This window comes from Podarcis raffonei, chromosome 1 (genome assembly GCF_027172205.1).
Source record: "Podarcis raffonei isolate rPodRaf1 chromosome 1, rPodRaf1.pri, whole genome shotgun sequence".
NCBI lineage: Eukaryota > Metazoa > Chordata > Lepidosauria > Squamata > Lacertidae > Podarcis > Podarcis raffonei.
In genome coordinates this window covers 10,992,337-11,018,075 of record NC_070602.1, presented here as the reverse complement: position 1 = coordinate 11,018,075, position 25,739 = coordinate 10,992,337, and the positions used below count along the sequence as shown (strand labels likewise).

Sequence of the window (25,739 nt, the reverse complement as noted above, 5' to 3'; positions counted from 1 at the left end):
CTGGAATTCTTCCTGCAAGTTAGTTTGGCTGAGTCCTGCTGCTTCTCCCTGGAATCATATCAGTAAAAGCTCATTCCTGGGCAATGTGCTCCCCGACAACCTTCACTTTCCGGCTGTGAGTCTGCGCGTCTTTAAGGGTGCTCTCCTAAAGCTGCCGAGACAACCTCTCCTCTCTCCGTTCCAGCAGTCTCAAGGGCTTTCTGAAAAAGCACAGGCCGGCAGGCCCTCGCAGCAGGTCACGTCCAGCTAAACAGGAAGGCAAATCCCTGCGGGGACTTTCGCGCTGAATAAACGCGGCTTTGGTTCTGAACGCCGAGCATGAGCTTCCTGCCAACAACAAAACAGCCATGCAAGCTTTGGGGAGTGTGACCAATATGAAATAAAGCTGCCGCTGTTTGTTTGTTTCTTTTGCTCTGCACCATCACAAAGCTCAAAGAAAGGATGCCCGAGCTGGTGCAGGAGAAATAAACTCAACTCATAAACACGTCAAAGAAATGACCTGCCAAGGTGGACCTGTGCTTTGCATGTTATTATAAGAGTTTGGGGCTTTTTCTTGCCCTTCGAAGCCACATAGTGGAAGAAAGCCAGTGAGAGTGAGTGATTCAAAGCGGCCAAGGCTCAAGTATGCCATCTCTTCTCCCCAGTACCAGCCCTTCTCTCCAGTCCTCTTTCCACCACCATTAGTGTTATTAGCTGCCTGGGGGCAGTGAAGGATCAGCCTGACTTGTACCTGAACCTTTAGCAGCAGAAACCAGCAGATTAAGCTTCTCACAACACAAGAGGACCACCTGGTAGCGCCTACTGATCAAGCTGCAACAGAGGCCAGCTGAAGAGATTGGCTAAAGAACCTAAGAAGGGGAACTCTCTAGAGCACGCCTGAGCAGAAGGCAAATAGGTGGGTAGCTTGCTGCAAGACTCCCAATTGTTTAAAACTCTTAAAACCCTAAATCAGGCTGCAGAAATGAACAAAGCTAAGCAGGAACAGGTTTGGGGGGAAAGAACTATGAGCTCAGGTCAAATCCCTTGGCTCAGAGGCACCCTGTTCCTTAATTTTAACTGTAAGCTATCTATGAGAAGGAAAACTCTGGTCCTGAACCTCCGCTGCCTTGTGGGACGTCTTCAGGAGTAAACCCTACACAAATCCAGAGTGAAGTGCCTAAGGCGATTGGATGGCACCTTCCAGCGACTCCTGCAGCCAAGCTGGTGCCAAATGTCTTGCTCTGCTTTCCTTTGGACCGCATCAACGAGTCTGAGAAGGGGTGGTGTCTTGTCGTCTGGGCAGCCCAGGATCTCCAGACACACTGCCCAGGCTTGTGCCCTGGGGAGGTCACTTGGTGCTGCTAACAAAGTGGTTTGACTTCACCTCCCGACACTCCATTGTCTCTTGAGAAAGAGAGATGTCAACACATGCCCTTTGTACCTGGTCCTTGTTCAGGTTCTTGCAAACAAAACCTACAAAATGGATCCAGCAAGCTTGAAGCCTGAATGCCCCTACTCTAGAGCAACTGGTAAGACTGGTAGGCTTTGGTTCGGGAGCTGTCTTATTGCCTTCTGAACAAAATTCTGTTGCGTGGCTTTTAACAGACGCTGAATCTGCAACAAGCAGAAGGAGATTGTCTTTGTCTCCATAGAATGAAAAGCTTTGTTTGCTGAGTCCTGCGTAGAAAATATCTGCTAAACTCGCAAGAGCAGGCCACACTGGTTTTTCTTCCCAGAGATGGCAACCTTAATGGGAGTGGAAGCAGTGCTGGGAAATAGGGGCTGCTGTTTTTTCATGGGCTTTGTAAGGTGGCAGTCACCGCAAGGGATTTGGCCCAAGGATTTAAAATAATTTTTTTAAAAGTACTTGCCCCTCCCCATGGTGACCTTCTTCATACTGTGACATTCGTCCCACTTCTTTGCGTGTTGAAATGTTCCAGAAGCACAGAGCTTACTCAAGTTTCATTTCCTTTGGAAGAAATTGCCAGAACTTCTGTCATGTAATATTTGCCCTTCTTTATGAACGTACGCATTGAGCAGAGATGGAGGAAAGTCCGCTGCTCACACATCAGATCTCCAGGTGAAATAGCCAGCAACCTACCGTATTTTTCGCTCCATAGGGCGCACTTGACCATAGGGCGCACCTAGTTTTCAGAGGGGAAATCAAGGGGGAAAATATGGTTCCCCCCCCCACAGCTCTGGGAGCAGCAGACAGGCTGTGCGCAGCCTGTGCACTTCTCCCAGACCTTCTCCCTGCTTTTGCGGGAGGTGGGGGAATTCCCCCATCTCCCGCAAAAGCCCACAGGAGCTGCACGCGGCTCCTGAGAGCTTTTCGACCAGTAGGGAGAAGGGACTGACGCAGCCAGTCAGTCCCTTGTCCCTCCTCGGGGGAAAGCCCCCAAGAGCGGCGCACTCTTTAAAGGGTGTGCAGCTCCTGCAGGCTTTTCTACGAGGTGGGGGAATTCCCCCACCTCGTAGAAAAGCCAGCAGAAGCCGCGCACCCTTTATAGAGCGTGCGGCTTTTGCGTGCTTTTGCGGGAGGTGGGGGAATTCCCGCACCTCCTGCAAAAGCCCACAGGAGCCGTGCACCCTTTAAGGAGCGCACGGCTTCTGCTGGCTTTTCTACGAGGTGGGAGAAGAGACTGACACAGCCAGTCAGTCCCTTCTCCCTCCTCGGGGAAAAGCCTCAAAGACCAGGTCGGGGAGCAGCGCAAAGGCGGCACACTGCCTTCCCACTGGCCCCCGAGCTTACCCTGCAGCCAAGGAGCCTGCATTCGCTCCATAGGACGCACGCACATTTCCCCTTAATTTTTGGAGGGAAAAAAGTGTGTCCTATAGAGTGAAAAATAAGGTAAATGCTAAGACTCAGGTATCTCTCTCCAAAATTACTCAAACTGCCAGCGGCAGCTAGGGATCATCCTTTGCTAGGAGCGTGGGAATAAAGGCATGGCCCCCCCTTCCACGTATTTCCTAGCTATTCAGAAGAGTAAGAGTGCCTAAAAATTACTTACCACAGATGCACATTGCCAGATTTGTGCAGTCTACCATTGCCAAGCCCAAAACTCTCTGGCAAGGCATTGTGATAAGGCAGCCGACAGTGGTAGCCCTAATCACAGAAACCTGATAGCAAATATTGTAATGAGTTTTGTTAAGTTGCAACAGCTATTTGCATGCTACCAGATCCTGAACACATTCACCCAGAGGCTATGACTGCTGATTTTAGTGACTTCTAAGGAAACATGATGATAATTTTAGCCTGTGATCCTAACTGATGTTATTTTGGAGTTTGTCCCACTAAGTTCATTGGGACCTTACGGCACCAATAATTTTTTGCTTAAGACTGTACCCTTGCACAGATTTCCTGAGTGCAGGTTTACCTGGAAGTTATGCAAGCTTACTTGAAAACAAGCCAAGCCTTCTACTGAGTTAGACCATTGGCTCATCCACACTACAGAATCGTAGAATTGTAGGAAGGGACCATGAGGGTCACCTTGTCCAGTCCCCTGCAATGCAGAAAACCTTCGCCCAACCTGAACCCACAACTCTACCCCGACTGAGCTATCAGCATGTCCTACTTTAAGGTAAAGGTAAAGGTACCCCTGACAGTTAAGTCCAGTCGCGGACGACTCTGGGGTTGCAGCACTCATCTTGCCCTATAGGCCAAGGGAGCTGGTGTTTGTCCACAGACAGCTTCTAGGTCTTGTGGCCAGCATGACTAAGCCATTTCTTGCAAAACCCAGAGCAGCGCACGGAAACGCTGGAGTGATACCTATTTATCTACTTGCACTTTGATGTGCTTTTGAACTGCTGGGTTGGCAGGAGCTGTCCTACTTTAATTGGCAGCTATTCTCCAGGATTTCACAAGAGCCCTTCCCATGCCAGGAATTGAACCGGTGACATTTTGCATGCAAAGCAGGTGCTCTCCAGATGAGCTACAACCCTTCCCCACTGAACTCTCTGGGATTTGCTTCCTGGTGAAAACGCTAAGAATCAGGCGGCATATCCCCCTTCAGTTTCCATAAAGGACTCTCAAAGGGCATTGGGTTTTGACAACCCACTCAGAAACCCAAGTTCCTACTTCTTCTGTTTTATTCCCTAGACATCTGCTGCGAAGAGCAGGTGGCGTTACAGAAAAGCATTTCCTGGGCGCAGCCATTTCCTTACTTCCCGCAAGCCATGTGATGCTGATCGGACATTCCCAGCCCGAGGATGAGGATGCAGTACAGCTCGGCCAGGTGCTTTTTGGTCACTGCTAGCTTGATTTGGTTCTCCCACATCTCTTTCCTTTCCAGGGCACTGGGCTTCCTGTTTAACAAAGAAGCAAGTCATTAAAAAAAGCATTGCACAGAGCACTCTCCCACTCATGGTTAGACGATCAAGAACACTATGTCTGCACCAGGGAACTCTGACCCAAATGAAAGAAAGCAACAGAAAGATTAGAACATTAAATCATAGGGCTGGAGTGGCACACCCTGGGATTGCCTAGCAAGACTCTGGTCAGGCAAGCAAGATCCACTATACCTGGACTATCATTAGTAGATTAGGTGATACAAAAGAACAGTAGGGTAATTGCAAATAAGGAGCAGGAAGGACCAAGATGTTGTGTGCTAGAATGTCTCCAGGTAGGTCAGGTGTGGCTAACCTGTGTTCCTCCAGAGGTTGCTGGTCTCCAGCACCCATCAGACTCGGCCAGCAGACCCAATAGCCAGGGATGATGGGAATCATGGAGCAAGCTTGTTTTCTCCTGCTCTGGTGGTAGGACTTGAATCAGTGGCTTCAAGTTACAAGGAAGGAGATTCCGACTAAACATCAGGAAGAACTTTCTGATGCCAGTGGGACGGTCTATCTCAGGAGGTTGTGGGCTCTTCTTCATTTGAGGTTTTAAAGCAGAGGTTGGATGACCACCTGTCATGGATGCTTTAGCCGAGATTCCTGCATGGCAGGGGGCTGGGCTAGATGACCCTTGAGGTCCCTTCCAATTCATGATTCTATGAATGTGATCCAACAACATCTTGGATGGCCACACCTTATTGGCCTCCCTCAAGGCTGGGGATCCTCTGTGGCCATCCAGATGTTGTTGAACCACATTCATAGAACCATGTCCCAACACCTAAGGAAGCGTTGGTGGTGATCTAATCTAAATGGTCTAGTTTAAGATCTCACCTGGGTCAACACAAAACGAAACAGGTAGGTGTTGGGGCATAAGGCAGCTGCCAATTCAAACAAAAGTTGGGTTGACTCATTTGTTTGACCTGTACTCTGTAAGCTGTCTTTGGAAGGTATTTATATTTTGAAAGGCAACCTAATAGTCTGTTACAAGGGGGGTGGGGTGGGATGGACGACATCATTATGGCTGAGCTCCATGCAGGAAATAGCTTTTGCCTGTTGCGGACTCTCCTGAAAACCCCCAGGAAGCAAGAAGGTTGGTGTTCCTTGCCAACACGCAAGGGGCAACAGAGTAGAGATACCCAGGCCAAGGCACTAGTGAAAGTAGGTTTGGGTGCATTTGTGGAGAAAGAAGGGAGAGTTCTGTCCACTTTTCAACGGTTTGTGCAACACCCACCACCCCAGCTTCCGCTGGTCTTAGGCCACAACCACCAATGCAGAACTGACCTCAAACGCAGCCATGAAGGAGAACAGGAGAGGTGGGGCTGACCTGAAAATGCTGAGATGCACTGACTCAAGTCTCCTTGTGGAGGAAGAAAGTCAGAAACGACCCAGGAAAGAAGGATGGAACCAGTCAGAGGAGACTGAAGAACACGGGGCTCAAATAGCTCCTGGGATGTGACAAGTGTCCCGCAGAATCACAGGAAATGGTCTTGGACTCCCAACTTCAGACTATTCATCCATTAGTCACTTGAGCACTGGCAACTCTTCAAGGTCTTGGGCTTGAGGCCTCATGGCTTGTGGTCTTTCTAACCAGCACAAATTGGGTCTTGAAGAAAAGCACACCGACACTGAATATATAGAGCAATAGCCCTTTCTAAACATGACGGGACTCCGCTTAAGACACACATCCAAGCGATTTTACTCACCCCATGAAAGATTTGGGTTTCATCTCCAAGGCTAATTTTTCCAGATAAAAATTCAGATAGTACAGCAGAGCCATGAGAAAATCATCTAGCTGCCGGCACCTAGAGCAGATTTTAAAAACAGAGCAAAACACCACGTCACCCATATAAACTTATTCACAAGGGAGCAGTTTTCTTTTGCTAAATGCGGTCCACTGGGCAATGGCACCTGGGTACCCTTCACGATAGGGACACGGGTGGAGCTGTGGGTTAAACCACAGAGCCTAGGACTTGCTGATCAGAAGGTTGGCGGTTCGAATCCCCGCGACAGAGTGAGCTCCCATTGCTCGGTCCCAGCTCCTGCCAACCTAGCAGTTTAAAAGCACGTCCAAGTGCAAGTAGATAAATAGGTACCACTCCGGTGGGAAGGTGAACGGCGTTTCCGTGCGCTGCTCTGGTTTGCCAGAAGCAGCTTAGTCACGCTGGCCACATGACCCGGAAGCTGTACGCCGGCTCCCTCGGCCAATAAAGCAAGACGAACGCCGCAACCCCAGAGTCGGCCACGACTGGACCTAATGGTCAGGGGTCCCTTTTCCTTTACCCTTCACGATACCCAATGTTCATGCCCAACGTGGCGCTCGAACCCTTGACCCTGAGATTAAAGGTCTCCTGCTCTACCAACTGAGCTATCCCAGCAGCCTATTATGTGTGAAGACCCAAAGGGTCACTTAACCATAATGGGATTTTAGAATAAGGGATAATTAATTGGCCCTCCCAATCATCGTCATTCCCACTTAAGAAGAAGAAGAAGAGTTTGGATTTGATATTCCGCTTTATCACTACCCGAAGGAGTCTCAAAGCGGCTAACATTCTCCTTTCCCTTCCTCCCCCACAACAAACACTCTGTGAGGTGAGTGGGGCTGAGAGACTTCAGAGAAGTGTGACTAGCCCAAGGTCACCCAGCAGCTGCATGTGGAGGAGCGGAGACGCGAACCCGGTTCACCAGATTACGAGACTACCGCTCTTAACCACACCACCACACTGGCTCTCTCTTAACCCACAAAGCTTACTGCGTGATCTTGGGATGGCCATTCTCTCTTAGCATAACCTACCTCGCAGGGTTTTTGTGAAGATGTGTGAATAATAAGAGGTGGGAATAATGCCTGTGGTCTGGGGTCCTTGGAAGAAGGCTGGTGGGAGCGGGGGTGAGTGGGATGCAAACAATTCCAAGCAGGCAAAAACATTGAGCCAGTGAAAGGTGTGGTCTGGGGAGAGGAGAATCATAAAACCTTAGAACTGTAGAGCTAGAAGGGACCCTGAGGGTCATCTAGTCCAACCCCCTGCAATGCAGGAATCTGAAGCTGCTCCATATGGAGATCGGACCTGCAACCTTGACATTATCAGCACCACACTCTAACCAACTGAGAAGTAGCCTGGCAAGTGTTTCAAGGGCCGCACAGAAAGCCGTGGAGGGCCACATTTGGCCCCCAGGCCTGATGTTCCCCAGCCCTGCTTTGCCACGCTAAAAGTAGCACATATATTAACCCAGATCCCTTATTAATCTCCTGTTGCAGGTGCTGACCCGGACAATCCCTTGCCCAAGGTCTGCTCATATGATTGACTAAGATTTCTGCAACAGCCCCATTTCATACTTCAAATGGAAGTGTAGCGAGAAGCAGCCGCAAGGGTACTTGTCTGAGGATGTGATGGTTGTGATTTCTGACATTTCCCCTCTCACAGAATTGTATATATGCCAAAGATATCTTTCAGAATTCAGGTCTTGATGACACAGGATTTGGCAACCTCTCCGCTAACATCTGACTTGGTTTTTACAAGGTGCCGTAAAATATATTTTTCTTTTTAAAAAAATGAAGTGAAAGCATCCCACTGTGAAATGCAAATACCAAATGGCATACCTCATAACTAAAGAGAAAGAATGGATGCGAAAGGAATCGTCTTCGTGGGCCAGAAACAGGGCAGCGTCTGAAAACATTCAAAATGAAAATTTTAAAAATCTGTAGCATTGCATTCTCGTCCAGCCCTGCAAAGTGTCTGCAAACTATCTCAGAGAAGGTTTTTACATAAATCGAGCTTTGTTTGCCTATATTTTTAAACTAAACTTCCTCCACGGAGCTCAGGGTGGTCCACCTTATTTTATTTCCCCTTCTAGCCCTGTGAACCAAGCTGTGAAGAAATTAATTACTGTCCCCAAATCACCCAGTGAGCTTTACATCTGGGAGGATTTGAACCCAAGTCTCTACGGGCCTTGTCGAACTTATGGAAAATCACAATCGCCGAACTTGCTTCCAGTTCTGATTTGTTTTGACCGTTAGGCTTGGCCATGTCGGCAGAATGGAAGATGGCAGGATCCCCAAGGATGTGCTCTAAGCGGAGCTGGCTACAGGCACCAGGCCAGTTGGCAGACCAACTCTGCGTTACAAAAATGTCTGCAAACGTGACATTAAGAGTGGTAAGATCAACCCCGCCGTGTGGGAATCCCTTGCAGACAACTGCAATGCCTGGAGACAGACAGATGGGCTGTGCATCCATAGCAGTGACCAGGGGAGTAATGACCACTGGCAGAAGCGCAGAGAGAAGAAACAACCGGATGCCTCCCTCTGCCCCAGCTGCAACAAAACATCTCTCTCCCATATCGGTTTCTACACCCAAAGCAGGAGCTGTAACTTTCCAACATTTTGACTTCACCCCTCAAAGGTGCACTCCTCCTTTGTCTCCCAAGACAGACAGATGCCAACAACAACCAGTTTAAGAAAAGGGGCAGAGAAAGAAGGAACTATGCAAGGGGTTAGGGAATAATAATAATTATTTATTATTTATACCCCACCCATCTGGCTGAGTTTCCCCAGCCACTCTGGGCAGCTCCCAATCAAGTGTTAAAAACAGTACAGCATTAAATATTAAAAACTTCCCTAAACAAATCACATGGAATCCTAAAACACGCTTACTAAGAACAAATCACATGGAATTCACTTATCTCCAAGTAGACATGTTTAGGACTGCCCTATAAGGGATTGGTGTAACTTGAGACAGGAGTAAGGAAAACAGCCCATTAAATTTGGATTGGTTTTATTTGCCCTGCTTTGTTTCACCTTAAGATAACAGCATGCCTCCTTCCAGAGAGCGCAGAAGTGGGTGCGGTTTGGGTGTAGGGCTCTGTCTGTGATCCCAGGGATTGTACCTGAAAAACTCTGCCACTGAGCTATGCACCAGGAGATGTGTGGGATGATGGATGCACGTCACTATTGTGGCAGGCTTGGGGTTTATCAAAGCTGCATCAGGCGTGACCCAAGAGGAATAAGCAAGTCGCCCAGGTCTAGTTTTCATGGAGGCGGTAAAAATGCGTCTGGGTGGTTCACTTTTAGAATGCAGGTGAGACTCACTTGACTGAAAGCTCCTCTGTACAAAAGCAGTCCCTGAATATAGAAATCTACCAAGCCAGGGAAAGGGGCCAAATTAATACTAGGGCTTTTTTTTTTTTTTGCACTTAATGCACATGTTTGTAAAAATACAAATTACATCTATTTTGGTTCTTAATGGCTGTAGGCACATCACGCCTTTGAAGCACATCCAAAGCACACAGACACAACCTTCAAATAATTCTGGGCACAGTAGTGTGTTAAGGGTTGCTGGGAAATGTATCAACAGTGCCTATAATCCTTTGAAGGGGAAATGTGCTTAAAAACACACACACAGAGTACTAGTCTAGCCTTCTCCTCATCATCTATTTTTCTACATGGAGTGTGGAGGGGTTTCTTCTTCTTTTTTGTATGGCAGAACATTAAATCATGTTTGCTCCCACCTGCAGTTTACTCTGAAGTGCTATTACCCAGACACAGGGTTTTCTATCTCCGTAAGAACACGGCTTCTTCTAGCACATTTTGACAACTTGTCTACGGTGGATTGACCTATACGTGGACAGCCTTTCCTGTCCAGAAAGATTTCCAGAATCCCAGTCCAAATTTAAGGTTTTGCAACGTTTTTCGAAGCTGACTCAACTTTTCAAAGGAAAAATGCAAGGCAGTCCTCCTAGGGCCATACCATTAAAATGCTAGAGCACGGGTGTCAAACACAAGGCCCGCGGGCCGAATCCGGCCCACCAGACCTCGTCATGTGGCCCGTGTAGCTGCCGCCGGCCACCAGCCTTCACCTTTTATTCTCGCTTTTTTTTTTTGACACAAGAAAGCCGCCCCTTCAGCGCTTGCGCGGCAGCCTACAAGCCAGAGAACGTCTGCCCTCTAGCAGCACCGGCCGTTCTACATAGGAAACCTCCACTTTACATGTCCTTTACATAGTCCTATAGATACAACCGGCCCTTTGAGGGTGACCAAACTGCTGATGCGGCCCCCGATAAATTTGAATTTGACACCCCTGTGCTAGAGGAAAACAATGCGCTTAGAAATTACTGTTACAACTGATTTAGCGATTTATGCCACGCCTTATTTATAAAGAAACGTAAGGGGGGTTACATGCCAGGCATAGGAAGCTGAAAGGCCACACAACAGAGAGAAGGATAGGCAGGGAGTTTCTGATGAGAGGGAAAATGCATGCTCACTTCCATCTCCCTCTCCCTGCATTCCGAATAGTCTGCTCTGGGCAGGCGTATACCTGCAGCACATGAGAATGACTTTAGGTGCACTGCTGCATTCATTGTGATTACCTGCTCTGCACTTTCCCAAGCATTAACCAGCTTTAGTCAAACAAAAGTGCACTGAAATAGTGCCTTTGTAATACTTGCTTTGTTTGCAAATACACAAAAGCAGCTATGTATGCCTTCAGGCGAAGCCAGAGTAGTGTAGTGTTTGAAGGGTCAAGAGTAAAAGCCGAGAGAGCCAGGACCAAATTGTTCAGCCATGAAAGACACTGGGTAACCAGTCAGTCTCTCTCTCAGCCTCACCTACCCTGCAAGGCTGCTGTTGTGCTACGCTACCTTCAGCTTCTGGAAGAAAGGTGGGACATGCATGTTTTAATCAGGGTTGCCACCATGTTTCAAACAGTGAAAATTCGGACAGAAAAGTTGTTGAGCATTTTTTGGGCAGAGTTGTTGAGCTTTATTCGCCAGAAACGACACTGCCGAAATAGATTGCCATACGTTCAGATATTCCTGGGCATTTTCGCGATTTCCACCCCAGGCGTATGGTAACCCTAGTTACCGTATTTTTTGCTCTATAAGACTCACTTTTCCCCTCTTAAAAAGTAAGGGGAAATGTGTGTGCGTCTTATGGAGCGAATGCAGGCTGCGCAGCTATCACAGAAGCCAGAACAGCAAGAGGGATTGCTGCTTTCACTGCGCAGCGATCCCTCTTGCTGTTCTGGCTTCTGAGATTCAGAATATTTTTTTTCTTGTTTTCCTCCTCCAAAAACTAGGTGCGTCTTGTGGTCTGGTGCATCTTATAGAGCGAAAAATACAGTAATAAATGTCCCCTCCAGCTCAGTCCCCTATTGTTTCCAATACAGCAAAATGCAGTGCTCTTTGTCTGAGTCTCCCGAGATTCAGGCTTACTGCACCTTCCCTGCCCTTCCCATAGGCTCCGATTCACATCACATCCCAATGGCAGGACAGAGAAACAGAGAGATTTCCAGACTACCAAGTGAAACACTGCCACTCACCAGTCCATTAAGAAACATTTGTCAAACCCTCGGCCACACCTGCGTGTGTTGGGCAAAAACCATAATGAATCCCATTTGTGAAATCCGAGATAGTAAAATGTTGTAACCAATGCTATGAAGATGCCATTATGAAAGAAGAGACTGGCACCATGATGCGATATAGAAAAGGAGGTTGCCTTTCTGCCTTCCCCTGCTCCATATGGACTGGAAATCTTGCATGACTCAAGTTATTTCCATGACTGGAGCCTTTCTGCAAAACACCCACTCCCTGTTTGGTCTATAGCGCATAGGACTGCCGTTGCTGATTCTGTGCAAGACTGTTAAGGTGGACGGTGCTCTTGGCTCCCACAGCTGGGACAAAGAAGCTATTTCTTTGATTTTTATGATTCTTAGGTATGCTGGACACAAGCCATTTAGGCCAAGTAAACAAGTGCTGTTTTCTCGGGATAACACTGAAATCAGCAGTCCTTGGAACAATCTCAAGGATGCCGGAGAAGATCAATAAGCTGCAACTAACTTGGCAATTCAGCACCCACACTTACACTTAACGTCTTCTAGAGAAATCAGTTCCTTTTGCAATCGCTTCAACAGCCGGGGCGACTTATCTTCTTGGATACTTCTCCGTTCGGCAAAGATATCTCGGAAAAAAACAGGATCCGGTCTGCAGATAAAATGGAGGGTGGGTAGGACTTGCATTTCATTTAATTGGACACATGCCAAGGCAACTCTGGAGCTAAACTCTGGCATGTTCTCTTTCCAGGTAACCTTGATTACGTTGAAAACAAAGGCAAAATTCAGCCTTCTATGGGCACATGAAGCTTCCTTATTGGTCTCTCGAGCCTTTAATATCCACAAAGGGGCGGCACTTAGGACATCCACAACACACATTTAAAGCACTGTCATACCACTTTAACAGCCATAGCTCCCTCCCCCAAGAATCCTGGGAACTGTAGTTTGAGGGTGTTGGGAACTGTAGTTCCAAGAGGAGATTCCTAGCAACTACAGTTCCCAGAATTATTTGGGGGAAACCAGGACTGATTGAAGTAGCATAAGAGGGCTTTGAATGTATGGTGTGGATGTGACCTGGAGGGGAAACTCTTTGCAAGACGCAGTGATGAAAATGGCCCAGTTTGTGCAGCCGTCTTCCCATCCTACCAATGCAGATGGCCTGTGGACCCGTTCTTTCTCATATTTGAGGGTGTGGATCCTCAAATGATCAATTGTAGTTAAGGCATTATGGGATGCAGGTGCAGAAGAGGGGAGGGTAGATACATCAGATGTATGTATGGTGTACACATCAGCAAAAAAGCAGGCCTGCGATGTTGTGTTGCTATTGTTCCCATTTTACAGACAGGGAAGTGGGGGCAAACAAGCAGCTTGCCCAAACATGTTTGCAGCTAAGCAGGCACAGAGGTGGCCCATGACATTGGGGCACAAAATCCGAATGGCAACCTTCGTGGCAATGGCAACAATATAATAATAGACCAAATAATTGACCTTTAATGGTGCACTTGAGGCAGGCCATCTCACTCTACCTAGAATGAATTGGAACTCCTGTCTCAAGAGTCACAAAGGAGAACTTTTTAAAACCAATCATTTTATTTTTAAAAAATAAATAAATTGGTGGGATTCCCTTACCATCCAGGTCAGGCTCAGACCATTTCTCCATCTATCCCAATACTGCCTACCTTGGCTGGCAGCAGCTCTCCAGGATCTCAGGCCTTGGTCTTTGCTGGGGATCAAACCTAGGGCCTTCTTCATTGAGCTATGTTCCATCCCCAAAGGTACGTTCAGTCTCTTCCCCTTCCCTTCCCCAAATACAGGATTTGCGTGGGATTTGAATCTAGGACTTCTTACATCCTTGCCAGGACCACAGACTATAGTCAGGGCATTTCAAGCTCTGCTGATTTTTAAACTGGGTCACCTGTCTGGCGTTTTTGTGGCCGTCTCTTGGAAGTGGATGGTTTTCCCTTTCTTTGACTTCTTCTCCACTTCCTTATCTTCCTCCTTAGGCTGAGCACTGCAATACCAAACAGAGGGGAGTTTTCGGTAATGGCAGTGGCAATTCATACAACTACACAGGAAAGAGAGCTCACCATGCATCTCTCAACCACAGAGTGAGCCCAGCTGAGAGGAATGGCAGCAAGTCCAATGCCAGTTCAGGATGCAATCTTGCCCCTGCCCACTATAATTCAGCTGGGATACTTGGTTTTTTTAATTTTCCAAAGCCCCACCATCCACAACATTTCTGAGTTGATCTGTTCATCTTCCATCCTTAATAATCCCACCCCCCAAAAAAATGAATACCGAAGGCGAGGGGGAAACAGGTTCAGGGATTGGACAGGTGGTTCTTTATGACATCACAGCATGCTCAACCAATCAGCGTGGGGTATCTTCTGCTTCAAAATTACAGAGATGTTTTCATTTTTATTCTTGCAGAGATTGAAGGAATGGGTATGTTTGGACCAATTGCACTTAGGGAGAGATGAGGCATACTACTAGATGCTTTCACAGCTGGAAAGAGCAGCATCCTGTAAACTCAGGCTCTTTTCAGTTGTCACTTTGTTTACTGTGGAATACCTCTTCTTACCTCCCATCGCTGCCAAGAGTTCTATCAGACCTGACATTTGCCTCCATTCAGAGGCAAAGAAAAAACATTTCGGTTCCTCCATGCTTTTGGAAAACAAGGATTCTATTTACTAAAATGTATTGGTTTCATCCTGCTGATTATGATCTGCTATTGTTGGAAATGTCGTAGATTCCATTGGTTTTATTGATTTTAATGGACTGTGCATGGAGGGGAGGAAATCATGCTGCAAGGCCAGGCGCTTCATAAACTAGCTCACTGGCAAGTGATACGAAATCACGATAACCACAAACAGAAACGCAACAAAGTCAGACAGAAAGGGGCACTGAATCCTTACCATGCAAATTCAAGACTTCGGCTGTCATCTTTCCAGTACCACAAGCCAGGGTTAACTTTCGTGAACTGCAAACGTTTTGGAATACACATGTATCAAGGAGTTAATGTAAACCATTTCATCATTTTCATGTTCGATTTTCAGTTCCAGAAATCCAGCGAGTTCATAGGCCTGACCGATAAGCCCAATGCCATGTGCTTCTAAAGAATGGCGATTCAATGTACACCCAAAACCAGGGCTGGAACAGCCACTGGGACATTATCAAGCAACCTCCAGGGATATTATTTCATGGTATTATTCTAAAAAAAAAGACTGATGTCGTGAGCCACCAAGCCTTAGAAAGACAACTTTTCCTAAAGGCTTTCACAATATTGGCCACCGGTGTATATAAAGGCCAGTGGTCCATCTAATAATCCTAATCATAATAATCAAGGCATTGACTGAATATTTCCAACTGCCTATTTAAAAACAGCAACAACCGATGCCGACTGGTCGTTTCAAGTTTGTGCCCATCAGAAACACTATGGATAGGGATGGAAGGCGGAATAAATATATATGAACACATATAGTGTTGTCCGACCTGTGGGGTGCCCTCCCATCAGATGTCAATGAGATAAATAATTATACAGCTTTTAGGAGACATCTGAAGGCAGTCCTGTATCAGGAAGTTTTTAATGTTTGAAGTTTTATTATGTTGGAAGCTGCCCAGAGTGGTTGGGACAACCCAGTCAGTTGGGCGAGATACACAAATTAATAATAATAATAATAATAATAATAATAATGCAAGCCAGTTGTATTCCTCAAGTAAGATTTAATTCACAAAAGGTTAGACAGCCAACATAGTGCAGTGGTTAAAGTGTCTGCCTGGGACCTGGGAGACCAGGGTTCAAATCTCCACTCAGCCATGGAGTTCACTGGGTGATCTTGGAGCTCATCATGGTATCTCAGCCTCACAGGGTTGTTGAGAGGGTAAAATGAGGGGCGGAGGGTGGGGGCCCAATGTAGGCCCTATTGGGGGCTTTTGCTAGAAAGGTGGGGTAGAAACGTAATAGGTAAATAAACGAAGCATGTCAACACCCACAAACTGAAAACTGCTCCTGAATTGTGGATACAAGAGTGGGCGCCTCTAATATTTGGGTTTGAAGAGGGGATTTTGACAGGTGAAGATTGCACGACGATCCAGCTATGAAAGGTGCAAGCAGGGCCAGATTTAGGTTTGAGGAGGCCCTTAGTTACTGAAGATAATGGGGCCCTTTATATGTCCAGCTGTCCTTTGCCAACAACAAATTGTCACTGTTTTTTATGTTGAATATATGCTATATGGTAATTTGTGGACCTGATAGGTATCTAAAGCCATTTGCACATAACAAAATATGTATTTTATCCAAGTAATTGTTGAACTGAAATACAATTAAGAAGAAGTATATTAATGGTGAAATAATTATTAAACTCTAACTTAAAATGATTTTTTAATTCATAACAAACTTAATAATGCAAAAACACTGTTGCTGTATATAAGTTTTATTGTATTTGTCTTTTATCTTATATTTTGGAAATGTACATCCAGGTTTTTTTCCCTTTAATTTTTTTGGGGGACCCCCAAGAGAGCGGGGCCCTAAGCTATAGCTTGTTTAGCTTATACGTAAATCCAGCACTGGGTGCAAGACCCAACCTGGTCATATCCTACCTTGGGCTTTTTTTAAAAAAAGAAAAAAAGTAATATCTGCAAACCCCACCTCACCCCCAAGAAGTTCCACAGTCACTAGACACATCCAGGAATGCAAAGTTACTTACAGGCACTATATGTCCCTTGGGCAACTCCAGGAACTGTAGCTGAGACATGGCGACACTTTGTTTACTGACAGAGTATCCTGGCAACAGCTCTCTGTCTCTCTTTCCATCTTGAATAGAAGGGTCGGCTCTCCCGCCTGAAGACTACAAGTCCCATCATGCAACGCAGCAGGCCTTCCCCTTTTTTTGTCTGTCCGTGTGGTGGCTTTTGGCTCTCTTTTTCTATCCAAAGGGCGTCCTCAGAAATTATCCCAATTGTGAACCCCCTTCCCAGATACGTGTGAACAGGACACCCGCGTTTCGTGTCGCAGGCGGCTTTCCTTTAAAATAGCCCGCCCGACACACTGACTGGTTTCAAAAATAGGTGCTACTTCTGAGCAGGATTGCTTGCTTTCTGAGTGAACTGCCTGCGCTCATTTTTCTCTCTCACACACATATATGTGTGTAATATTTATTTATCTGTTTTATTTTAAAAACAGTTAAATTTAAAATCAGTTAAATTTCAGTATCACCCTCCCTCCCCAAAGGAGCCGAGGGTGTCAAGCAGCAAAGCAGCGCCACTGAAAAATAATTTAAAAAAAATGTTTTAACACTGTGAGCATCTAAAAACAATCATATATCCACACCATGATTTCAGGGTTGCCAGGATCAATTATCTTTTCAGCCATCAAATGCCTGGGTGAACTGGAATGTGGTAGTTGTTGTTTTTTTAAAGTCCCAGAATGTTAATAATGCTCCTAGGTTGGGGGAGTTTTCCACAGTTGTGCCACTACCCAAAAGGCCTTGCCGCAGGTAGTGGCAACCTGGCAGCAGTTTTACAAAATCGGATTTAGTTTGTGTTTAATATGTATTTAACTTTAAATTTATTAAGCTACCTGCATTGAGGTTTTGGCTGTTATGCATTGATGCACACACAGAGGCTTGCACTGGGAGAGTAGAGCGGACTGCAAACATGGCATCAGAATGACTTTGACTCATGCCCAAGAAGAGGGTGTCACCTTACGTTTCCACCCATTTGTGCACCTAAATCCTCCCCAATTCCTTTCATTAAATCGTGCATCCCTGCTGAAAGAGCTTGCTGATGGTCGCTCAGGTCCCCGCGCAACGCCCGCTCTGAGCTCGGCTTACTTCTCTGCCTGCACCCTGTGACCTTTTTTAAACAACAGCACACTGTATGTTGTGTTTGCAGTTGCTATTGTGGGCTGCCAAGGATATTCTGGAGCCTTGGCAGCAATGCCGCATATTTATCAAGAACAAGAAGAGAAGCAGATTTGGAAACAAACGAGGTTTTGGAGTTGCGTCGAGGCAACGCTTCAAAAGCAGTATCAAAAACAGGGTAATAAGAAAGAGGCACAGTGAAGATAGATTCTTCTGTCATCAGCATGTGCTTATTAAGTCTGACTAACTTAGTTGGTCTTTAAGGTGCTACTGGAAAGGAAATTTTTTTTTTTGTTTTGACTCTGGCTATTCAGTTATCAAAAGCCTCCAACCTTTTCAGACCCAGGCCCCCACTGTTTAACCCAAACATGCATTTGGAGGCCTGTTTCTTAATCATTATTTTTTACCATATGTATGTATGGTGCTAATTCTGTTGTTGCAAATCACCTTAGATCAGGCTCTGACCCAACAGTCGGTCTGACTCCCAACTCAGCAATTGAAGAAGAACGAGTTAGAACATACCGTATTGATGAACTAAAAAAGTGCCCTCAATTAAATCAACAGATTTAATTTCCATCCTGATAATAACTGCAAGTTGCAAGTGTCACCTCAGAAGATGCGTCCCTACTTTCCCCCCCTTTACATGCAAATTTATGCAGCTGCACTAAATCAGTTAGCTGACTTAAACGCTCATGCTCAATTAAATAATATTTTTTTAATTGGGTGCAGATCTTCTAAATGTTCCTATTTTCCAGGGACAGTCCTGGATTTACAGAAGCCATCCCAGTTCCTGATTTGATCTCGCAATGTCCTGCTTTTCCTTAGGATGTCCCTATTTTCATTGGAAAAATGTTGGAGGGTATGGAGTTATGTGACCCCCGAATTAAGGAGATAAGTAACCATATAGCCTTTAGAAGACATCTGAAGGCCGCCCTGTATAGGGAAGTTTTTAAATGTTTAATGTTTTGTTATGATTTTATATGTTCTGGAAGCCGCCCAGAATGGCTGGGGCAACCCAGTCAGGTGAGCGGGGTATAAATAGTTAAATCATTATCATTGCTGTTGTTGTTGTTGTTGTTGAATAGGACGTTCCTATTTTCATTGGAGAAACACCAGAGGGTATGTGGCTGATAGCTTTACTTGTTATGATTTGCACCCTAGGTTTTTGGACTCAAATATGCAGTGTCCATATACCTCAGAAAAAAGAACAGTGTTTCTTAGTTACAGTCCTGAAAGGTTTGTGTTATATAAACATGTGTTACATAATCCCGTATATCATAGCCTTTATTTAAACTAATAAGCCTTAAACTCTCCCCGCAAAAGCATTGTGTCTGAGGAATGCCTTGCATTCCACGGAGAAAGACTGAAATAAAATGGAAATGCCTTCAGGTCTTGGCCCTCGAAAAGTCTGTGGATGTCAGATCTGGTTTCTTAGGGAATTATTATGGCACAACTACCTTTGCACTCGACTATGCAGCGCTGAATTCGTTCCCTGCACAGCAGCTGCCGTTCTGTTTATTTCTGCATTGGCCGCTTACCTGCCAAATGTTCCCTTCCTGTTCTCAATAAGTAGCTCCTTGCCTCGGGGACAGAAACCAAGAACATTAAACTCACCCTGATCTGCTCTTCTGTATTTTTCCATTTGACCCAGCTCATCCTCTGCCATCAGGTGTTGTTGGTGTCGAGGTGTGTGTGTGTGTTAGGGGTAGCATTTTTTTTGGCAGGAAGAACAGAGAAAGGCTTGGCAGGTAGAATGGTTGGAAGAAAAAAAACACAGGATTAAATGGCTCAAGAATCCTTGTTAATGAAGCTAATCCTGGGGGTGCCAGTTACTTTTTGGCCCCTATGCAATGCTCTTTTCTTCTCATACATTATACAGTATCACACATGATTAACCACATCCGCATAGTAGAGAAGGGAAACGAACTTTCTGGACAACATTGTACAGATTGCTTGCCAATTTAGGGTGGAGCAACGAGTGTGAATTTTACCTTTGAAAAGGAAGCTGGTTTCTGCATGCCCAGGTGCCTTCAGTGACAAATTATTACGCTAGTTGCCTGATTAAAGAAAGCCAATCCACTGTATGAGTTTTAACCAGCTAATTTGCATAAGGGCACACACACCACCTCTGAAGTAAGAAACATCTTCTCTTTGCTCTTAGATCAGTAGTGGGGAATCTCTGGCCTGCCAGCATGGTCAGCCGTCAGGAGCAATGGGAACTGGAGGCCATGAACATCCGAGGGCCACAGGTTCCCCACCCGTTTTGGACGCTTCTGAGTACAATTCAAAATGTTGGTACTGACCTTTAAAGCTCTAAATGGCCACCAGCCCTGTATACCTGAAAGAGCGTCTCCAAACACGTCATTCAGCCCGAACACTGAAGTCCAGCTCTGACGGCCTCCTGGTGGTTCTCTGCCTGCAAGAAGTGAGGTTACAGTGAACCAGGCAGAAGGGCCTTCTCGGCAGTTGCACCCTCTTGTGTGAAACAGCCTCCCATCAGATGTCAAGGAGAGAAGACATCCGAAGGCAGCCCTGTATAGGAAAGCTTTTAGTGTTTGACGTTTTATTATGGTTCTGTATGTTCTGGAAGCGGGACGCGGGTGGCGCTGTGGGTAAAAGCCTCAGCGCCTAGGGCTTGCCGATCGAAAGGTTGGCGGTTCGACTCCCCGCAACGGGGTGCGCTCCCGTTCCTCGGTCCCAGCGCCTGCCAACCTAGCAGTTCGAAAGCACCCCCAGGTGCAAGTAGATAAATAGGGACCGCTTACTGGCGGGAAGGTAAACGGCGTTTCCGTGTGCTGCGCTGGCTCGCCAGATGCAGCTTTGTCACGCTGGCCACGTGACCTGGAAGTGTCTCCGGACAGCGCTGGCCCCTGGCCTCTTAAGTGAGATGGGCGCACAACCCCAGAGTCTGTCAAGACTGGCCCGTACGGGCAGGGGTACCTTTACCTTTACCTTTATGTTCTGGAAGCCACCCAGAGTGACAAATAATGAAATTACCATGGACGCTCAGGTTGCGAATGTGATCCGTGCAGGAAGCACGTTCGCAACCCGCAGTGTCCGCAACCATCTGCGCATGCATGGGTTGCAATTCGGTGCTTCTGTGCATGTGCAAACCGGGATCTAGGCGCTTCTGCGCAAGCCCCGAAACCCAGAAGTAACCCGTTCAGGTACTTCCTGGTTCGGCGTGGTGCGCAACCCGAAATTGCGCAACCCAAAGCATCTGTAACCTGAGGTTACAGCCCCAGCTGCTTCTTCTTCATTACAGTGTGGGGAGAGGAGCGTATGTGCTTAACGCTTTTCCCTAACCTGATCCCCTGCCTCCCCCTCCCTCCAAAAAACTCTGCTGTTAACTTTCCTAAACTGGGTTTCCTCAATGCATGTACTATATTGCGTAAGTTCCCATGGAAAAGTGATGGGGAGGGGGAAGGCATAAGCCCCTTCCACACATGATGCTTCTCCTCTTCAAAAATCACCACCGCCACCCCCCACGGTTGTTTTGAAGCCAAGGAGTTGCCAGAGTTTCCAGATCTGTGTTTGCTACTGAACACACAAGTTGGTCCATAATTGTACTGCTTCATGTGTTGAAGGCGGCTACCCTTTGCCATGCCAAGGCTGCAGCTAGGGCTGCACAGACCTATTCTGGCTGAAGTTCATGGCCAGCAGCAACACTGGCTTTACATTAAAGCCTTCAGTGAGAGAAAGTTTCAATTAGCACGGAGTGCCACTTATGGGAAGGGAATGTAACTTTTAAAAACCTGAATAGCCAGCTGCTCACACTAATAAAAGGCTCCCTACCCCTCTCTGCTCCTCTTTTTATTTTTATTTGTTAATTTAAGATGGTGCCAACTATTTTGATGCTGCTGGGAATGCATGCTGCGGTTGTTCTAGCTGCTAACCTTTGATTGTGAACACGCCACAAGGAGAAAACAACATTCAGGGCAGACGGATTTCTTAGCACCGTATACACAATTTGGCTTTCTGCTCCAGCATTTTGCAGAATCATCTCCACGCATCATTCATATAGCGTTTTGGGTCGCAGGCATCCTGATTCATCCGCTTTAATGTCCCTGTGCATTATTAAAAAGGCCCATTTGGCAGATGAAAAGCCAAATGGCCGAGAGAAAGCAAATTGCTCAAGAGCACAGAGAGACAATACAGCTTAGCTGGCGTTCGATTCCAGTACTCCCAGGTTCTTGTGCAAAACGCTAATCACAGGATCCACACCCATTGTATTTGAAGACAAAGGCTGTGTGTATGTTACTGGCTTAAAATGCAGTGAGGTGCACGTGTTTCCAAGTTGCCCAGCGTTGGTCTGCCCCAGTGGCATGGATGCTTTCATGTAGCTTTTCAAATCGGATCGAAGCTGGTTTTGAGGGGAATGCATCAAAATACAGTATTCTTCAAGAAACTGCAGGGTAGATGTAGATTATGGCTAATGTCATGTGTATACAGCTTCACAAACCAGAAGGGGGGTGGGGATGGGACATGGGATGCAGAGCAAATAAGAGTGTGTACACAGCCAAAGACAAAAGAAGTCAGACTTGAAAAAAATCTATGGCGCTCTTGTTGCCTACCTTTGTGATAGTATAATAGGAAGCTGCCTTATGCTGAGTCAGACCGTTGGGACATCTGGTTCAATAATAGTCTACAATCAGCAGTTCTCCAGGGTTTCAGACAGGGAACATACATTGCAGAAGTTTGGACTAGACGATCTTCATGGTACCTTCCAATTATACAGTTCTATGATTCTGTTATTTCCAGCCCTACTTGGAGATGCCAGGATTGAACCCAGGTCTTTCTGCATGCAAAACAGATGCTCTGCCTCTGAGTTATGTCCCTTCCCCATAACACCAGTCTTGAAAGACCTACATTGGCTCCCAGTACATTTCCGAGCACAATTCAAAGTGTTGGTGCTGACCTTTAAAGCCCTAAATGACCTCGGTCCAGTATACCTGAAGGAGCGTCTCCACCACCACCACTCAGCCTGGACACTGAGGTCCAGCACCAAGGGCCTTCTGGTGGTTCCCTCACTGCGAGAAGCCATGTTACAGGGAACCAGGCAGAGGGCCTTCTCGGTAGTGGCACCCGCCCTGTGGAACGCCCTCCCACCAGATGTCAAAGAGAACAACAACTACCAGACTTTTAGAAGACATCTGAAGGCAGCATGTTTAGGGAAGCTTTTAATGTTTGATGCATTACTGTATTTTAATATTTTGTTGGAAGCCACCCAGAGTGGCTGAGGAAGCCCAGCTAGATGGGTGGCGTATAGATAAAAAATTATAATATTATTATTATTATTATATATATTGCTGTTGCTTTTATATCTGCCTCGTATTTAACAACCATAGGCACCCAGGTATACTCTGTAGCAAATAAGCAGGCTGGAGGCAGAGGAATGGATCACTCCAACCTTCCTACACCAACTTGCTGATAGCCACCAAGAAAGAAAAGTCTCTTTCTCCACAACCATCAAAGAAATGCTGCAGGCTTTTGACAGAGGATCAGATTGTTCTATTGCTTCTCCAACAGTTTGCATTGCACACAGAATTTCCTTTCCTTTCCCCCCTTTTTATTAGTGTGCTAAGAGGCTAGCAGTCTGTGTCTCCTTGCTGTCCGCGGAGGATGCACAGGGATTGTAATTTTTGTGGGCTTATTTACAGGTCTGCTTTTATACAGCTACAAACCAGGGATGGAGAGCCTGTGGTCCCCTGACAGAATGTTGCCCTTCAGGCCTTTCAACCTGACCCTTGGGACTTTTCCCAGGCCATGTTCCCTCCCCAGATTTCCCTGAGTGTTTTCACCTGGCTGGAAAGTTTCCTTCAAATCTGATAATGCCTGTTTTATCTGGGTAGAGAATGAACAGCTCCCCAATAATATTCTGTCTGTTTGGGGGAGAATCTTCCTCTCCAACTAAACAGTCACTCCTTCTCCTTTCCCTATGTGCCACTTTGCTCCCAGAAATCTTCTTTGCAGACTGTCAAAGGTAGCCATGAAGGTAAAGCAATTCATTTATTTCTGACTCAAGGGCACAATTTCACCAGGACAGTCTCCAGCATAAGCTCCATGGAAACATTCATGAGAATTGCTCAAAGGCCTGGAACAATTGCTTCAGAAGATGTCCCTAGTAGATTGCCCTCTTTAATTCCAGAGCGTTTTCTAGCCAACTTTCAAGTTTTTCTTTCATAAGGCACATCAAAGAGAGAGGAAATACCATCTGGGATGCATTGTGCCCACGGTCCCCTCCATTGCAGCCGTCTGCTGGGCTAAATGCAGAGCATCACCTGCAGGATGCCAACCACGCCCAAACACTCCCATCACCCTCGGGGTTGCGTTCAGATCTTGCAAATTCAAGTCCTGTAGAAGTTGTGCCTATCAAGCCAAAAGACTGAAGCATTTTTTAAAAATCTAGATTTGGGAGAAGTTTGCCATATGACATTTCTGAGAAGGGTCTTTACTTCACTTGCTTGCTTTACTGTAGGGTCGACCGACAAAATCCAGACTACATTATGGCACAGAACAAGCACGTCAGGAAAAGGAACTGTGCACTAAGCCAAACGGCACAAGAATTTGTTTAAATGCTGCCTGACGGTTCCTTTAGTCAAATCGAGTATTTGCAGAGATGGCCCTACCTTCCGGCAGAGATCTCAAGTGACAGCTGCTAAGGGACTTGGAGCTGACGGAGCTCTGTGCTCCATGCAACCAGTCCCACACACCCCCTCAAACACAGTGGAAGATCTATTTAAAGCCCATTTAAAACATGGTTTCCACCCCAAGGAATCCTGGGAGCTGTAGTTTGAGCTCTGGGTAAACTATAGCTCCCAATATTCTTTAGAAAGAAGCATGTGCTTTATACATATAGTGTCAATATGACCTAAGTGCCAGCCCAGCTAGTTTCTGTTGCAGTTAAGGGCAGCAAACTGTATTATTGCTTGCTCAAAATGAACTTTGAGTTTAAATGAGATTTAAGAGAATTGCCCTGGGCCCATTGTTGTTCCACGTCTTTATAAATGACTTGGATGAAGGAATTGAGATGATGCTCATCAAATTTGCAGTGACACCAGACTGGGAGGGGTACCTAACGCTGCAGAAGACAGAATCATAATTCAAAATGACCTTAACAGATTGGAGAACTGGGCGCAAGCTAACAAAATGAACTTCAACAGGGACAAATGTAAGGTTCTGCCCTTAGGCAGGAAGAACCAGATGCACAAATATAGGATGGGGGACACCTGGCTTACTAGCAGTACCTGTGAAAAGGATCTAGGGGTCTTGGTGGACCTCAAGCTTAACATGAGTCCACAGTGTGATGCAGCAGCAAAAAAAGCAAATTCTATTCTAGGCTACATCAACAGAAGTATAGTGTCCAGAATAAGGGAAGTAATAGTACCACTCTATTCTGCCTTAGTCAGACCGCACTGGGAATACTGTGTCCAATTCTGGGCACCACAATTTAAGAAGGATGTTGACAAGCTAGAACGTGTGCAGAGGAGGGTGACCAAGATGATAAGGGTCTGGAAACCAAGCCTTATGAGGAACGGTTGAAGGAGCTGGGTAGGTTTACCCTGGAAAACAGCAGAGGAGATAGGATATCCATCTTCAAATATTTCAAGGGCTGTCATGTGGAGGAGGGAGCATGCTTGTTTTCTCCTGCTCAGGAGGGTAGGACTCGAACCAATGGCTTCAAGTTGCAAGAAATGAGATTCCGACTAAACACTTGGAAAAACTGTCTGAGAGTAAGAGCCGTTCAGCAGTGGCGTGGACTCCCACGAGAGGCGGTGGACTCATTGAAGGATTTTAAACAGAGGTTGGATGGTCATCTGTCATGGTCATCTTTAGCTTTAGCTGAGATTCCTGCATTGCAGGGGGTTGGACTGGATGACCCTTGGGGTCCCTTCCAACTCTAAGATTCTATTATTCATTCTAAGAACATAGGAATCTGCTTTATATGGAGCCCATCTAGCTCAGCGTGGTCTACAGTGATTGGCAGCAGCTGTCCCGGATTTCAGGCAAGGAGTCTCTCCCAGCCTTAATTGGAGATGCCAAGGATTGAACCCTGAACCTTCACAGCATGCAAGGAAGATACTCTTAACCACTGAGCTAGGGTCCTGTCTACATACCTAGATTTCCTGCACCACTAAGAAAGTGAAACATGGCTACTTCAGGTTGTGTTTTTTCACAAGTTGGAAAAGGGAAGTTGTTTTATTCCTTATTCCTTATCAAGTATTGTTGTTGTTATATTGTATTATTATAT

The 25,739-nt window shown here is 46.2% G+C and overlaps 1 protein-coding gene across 1 annotated transcript in view; it reads right to left on the bottom strand.

Annotated features, from left to right (window-relative positions):
• PPP1R36 (protein phosphatase 1 regulatory subunit 36) overlaps positions 1 to 25,739 on the bottom strand; it is a 75,569-nt gene that overhangs the window by 17,660 nt on the left and 32,170 nt on the right. The window contains exons 3-8 of the mRNA XM_053366272.1: positions 14,543 to 14,607; positions 13,543 to 13,638; positions 12,161 to 12,279; positions 7,907 to 7,973; positions 6,015 to 6,113; positions 4,144 to 4,284 (exon numbers count right to left, since the gene is read on the bottom strand). Coding sequence (XP_053222247.1) covers positions 4,144 to 4,284; positions 6,015 to 6,113; positions 7,907 to 7,973; positions 12,161 to 12,279; positions 13,543 to 13,638; positions 14,543 to 14,607 — 587 coding nt within the window. The remainder of the gene's footprint in view (positions 1 to 4,143; positions 4,285 to 6,014; positions 6,114 to 7,906; positions 7,974 to 12,160; positions 12,280 to 13,542; positions 13,639 to 14,542; positions 14,608 to 25,739) is intronic.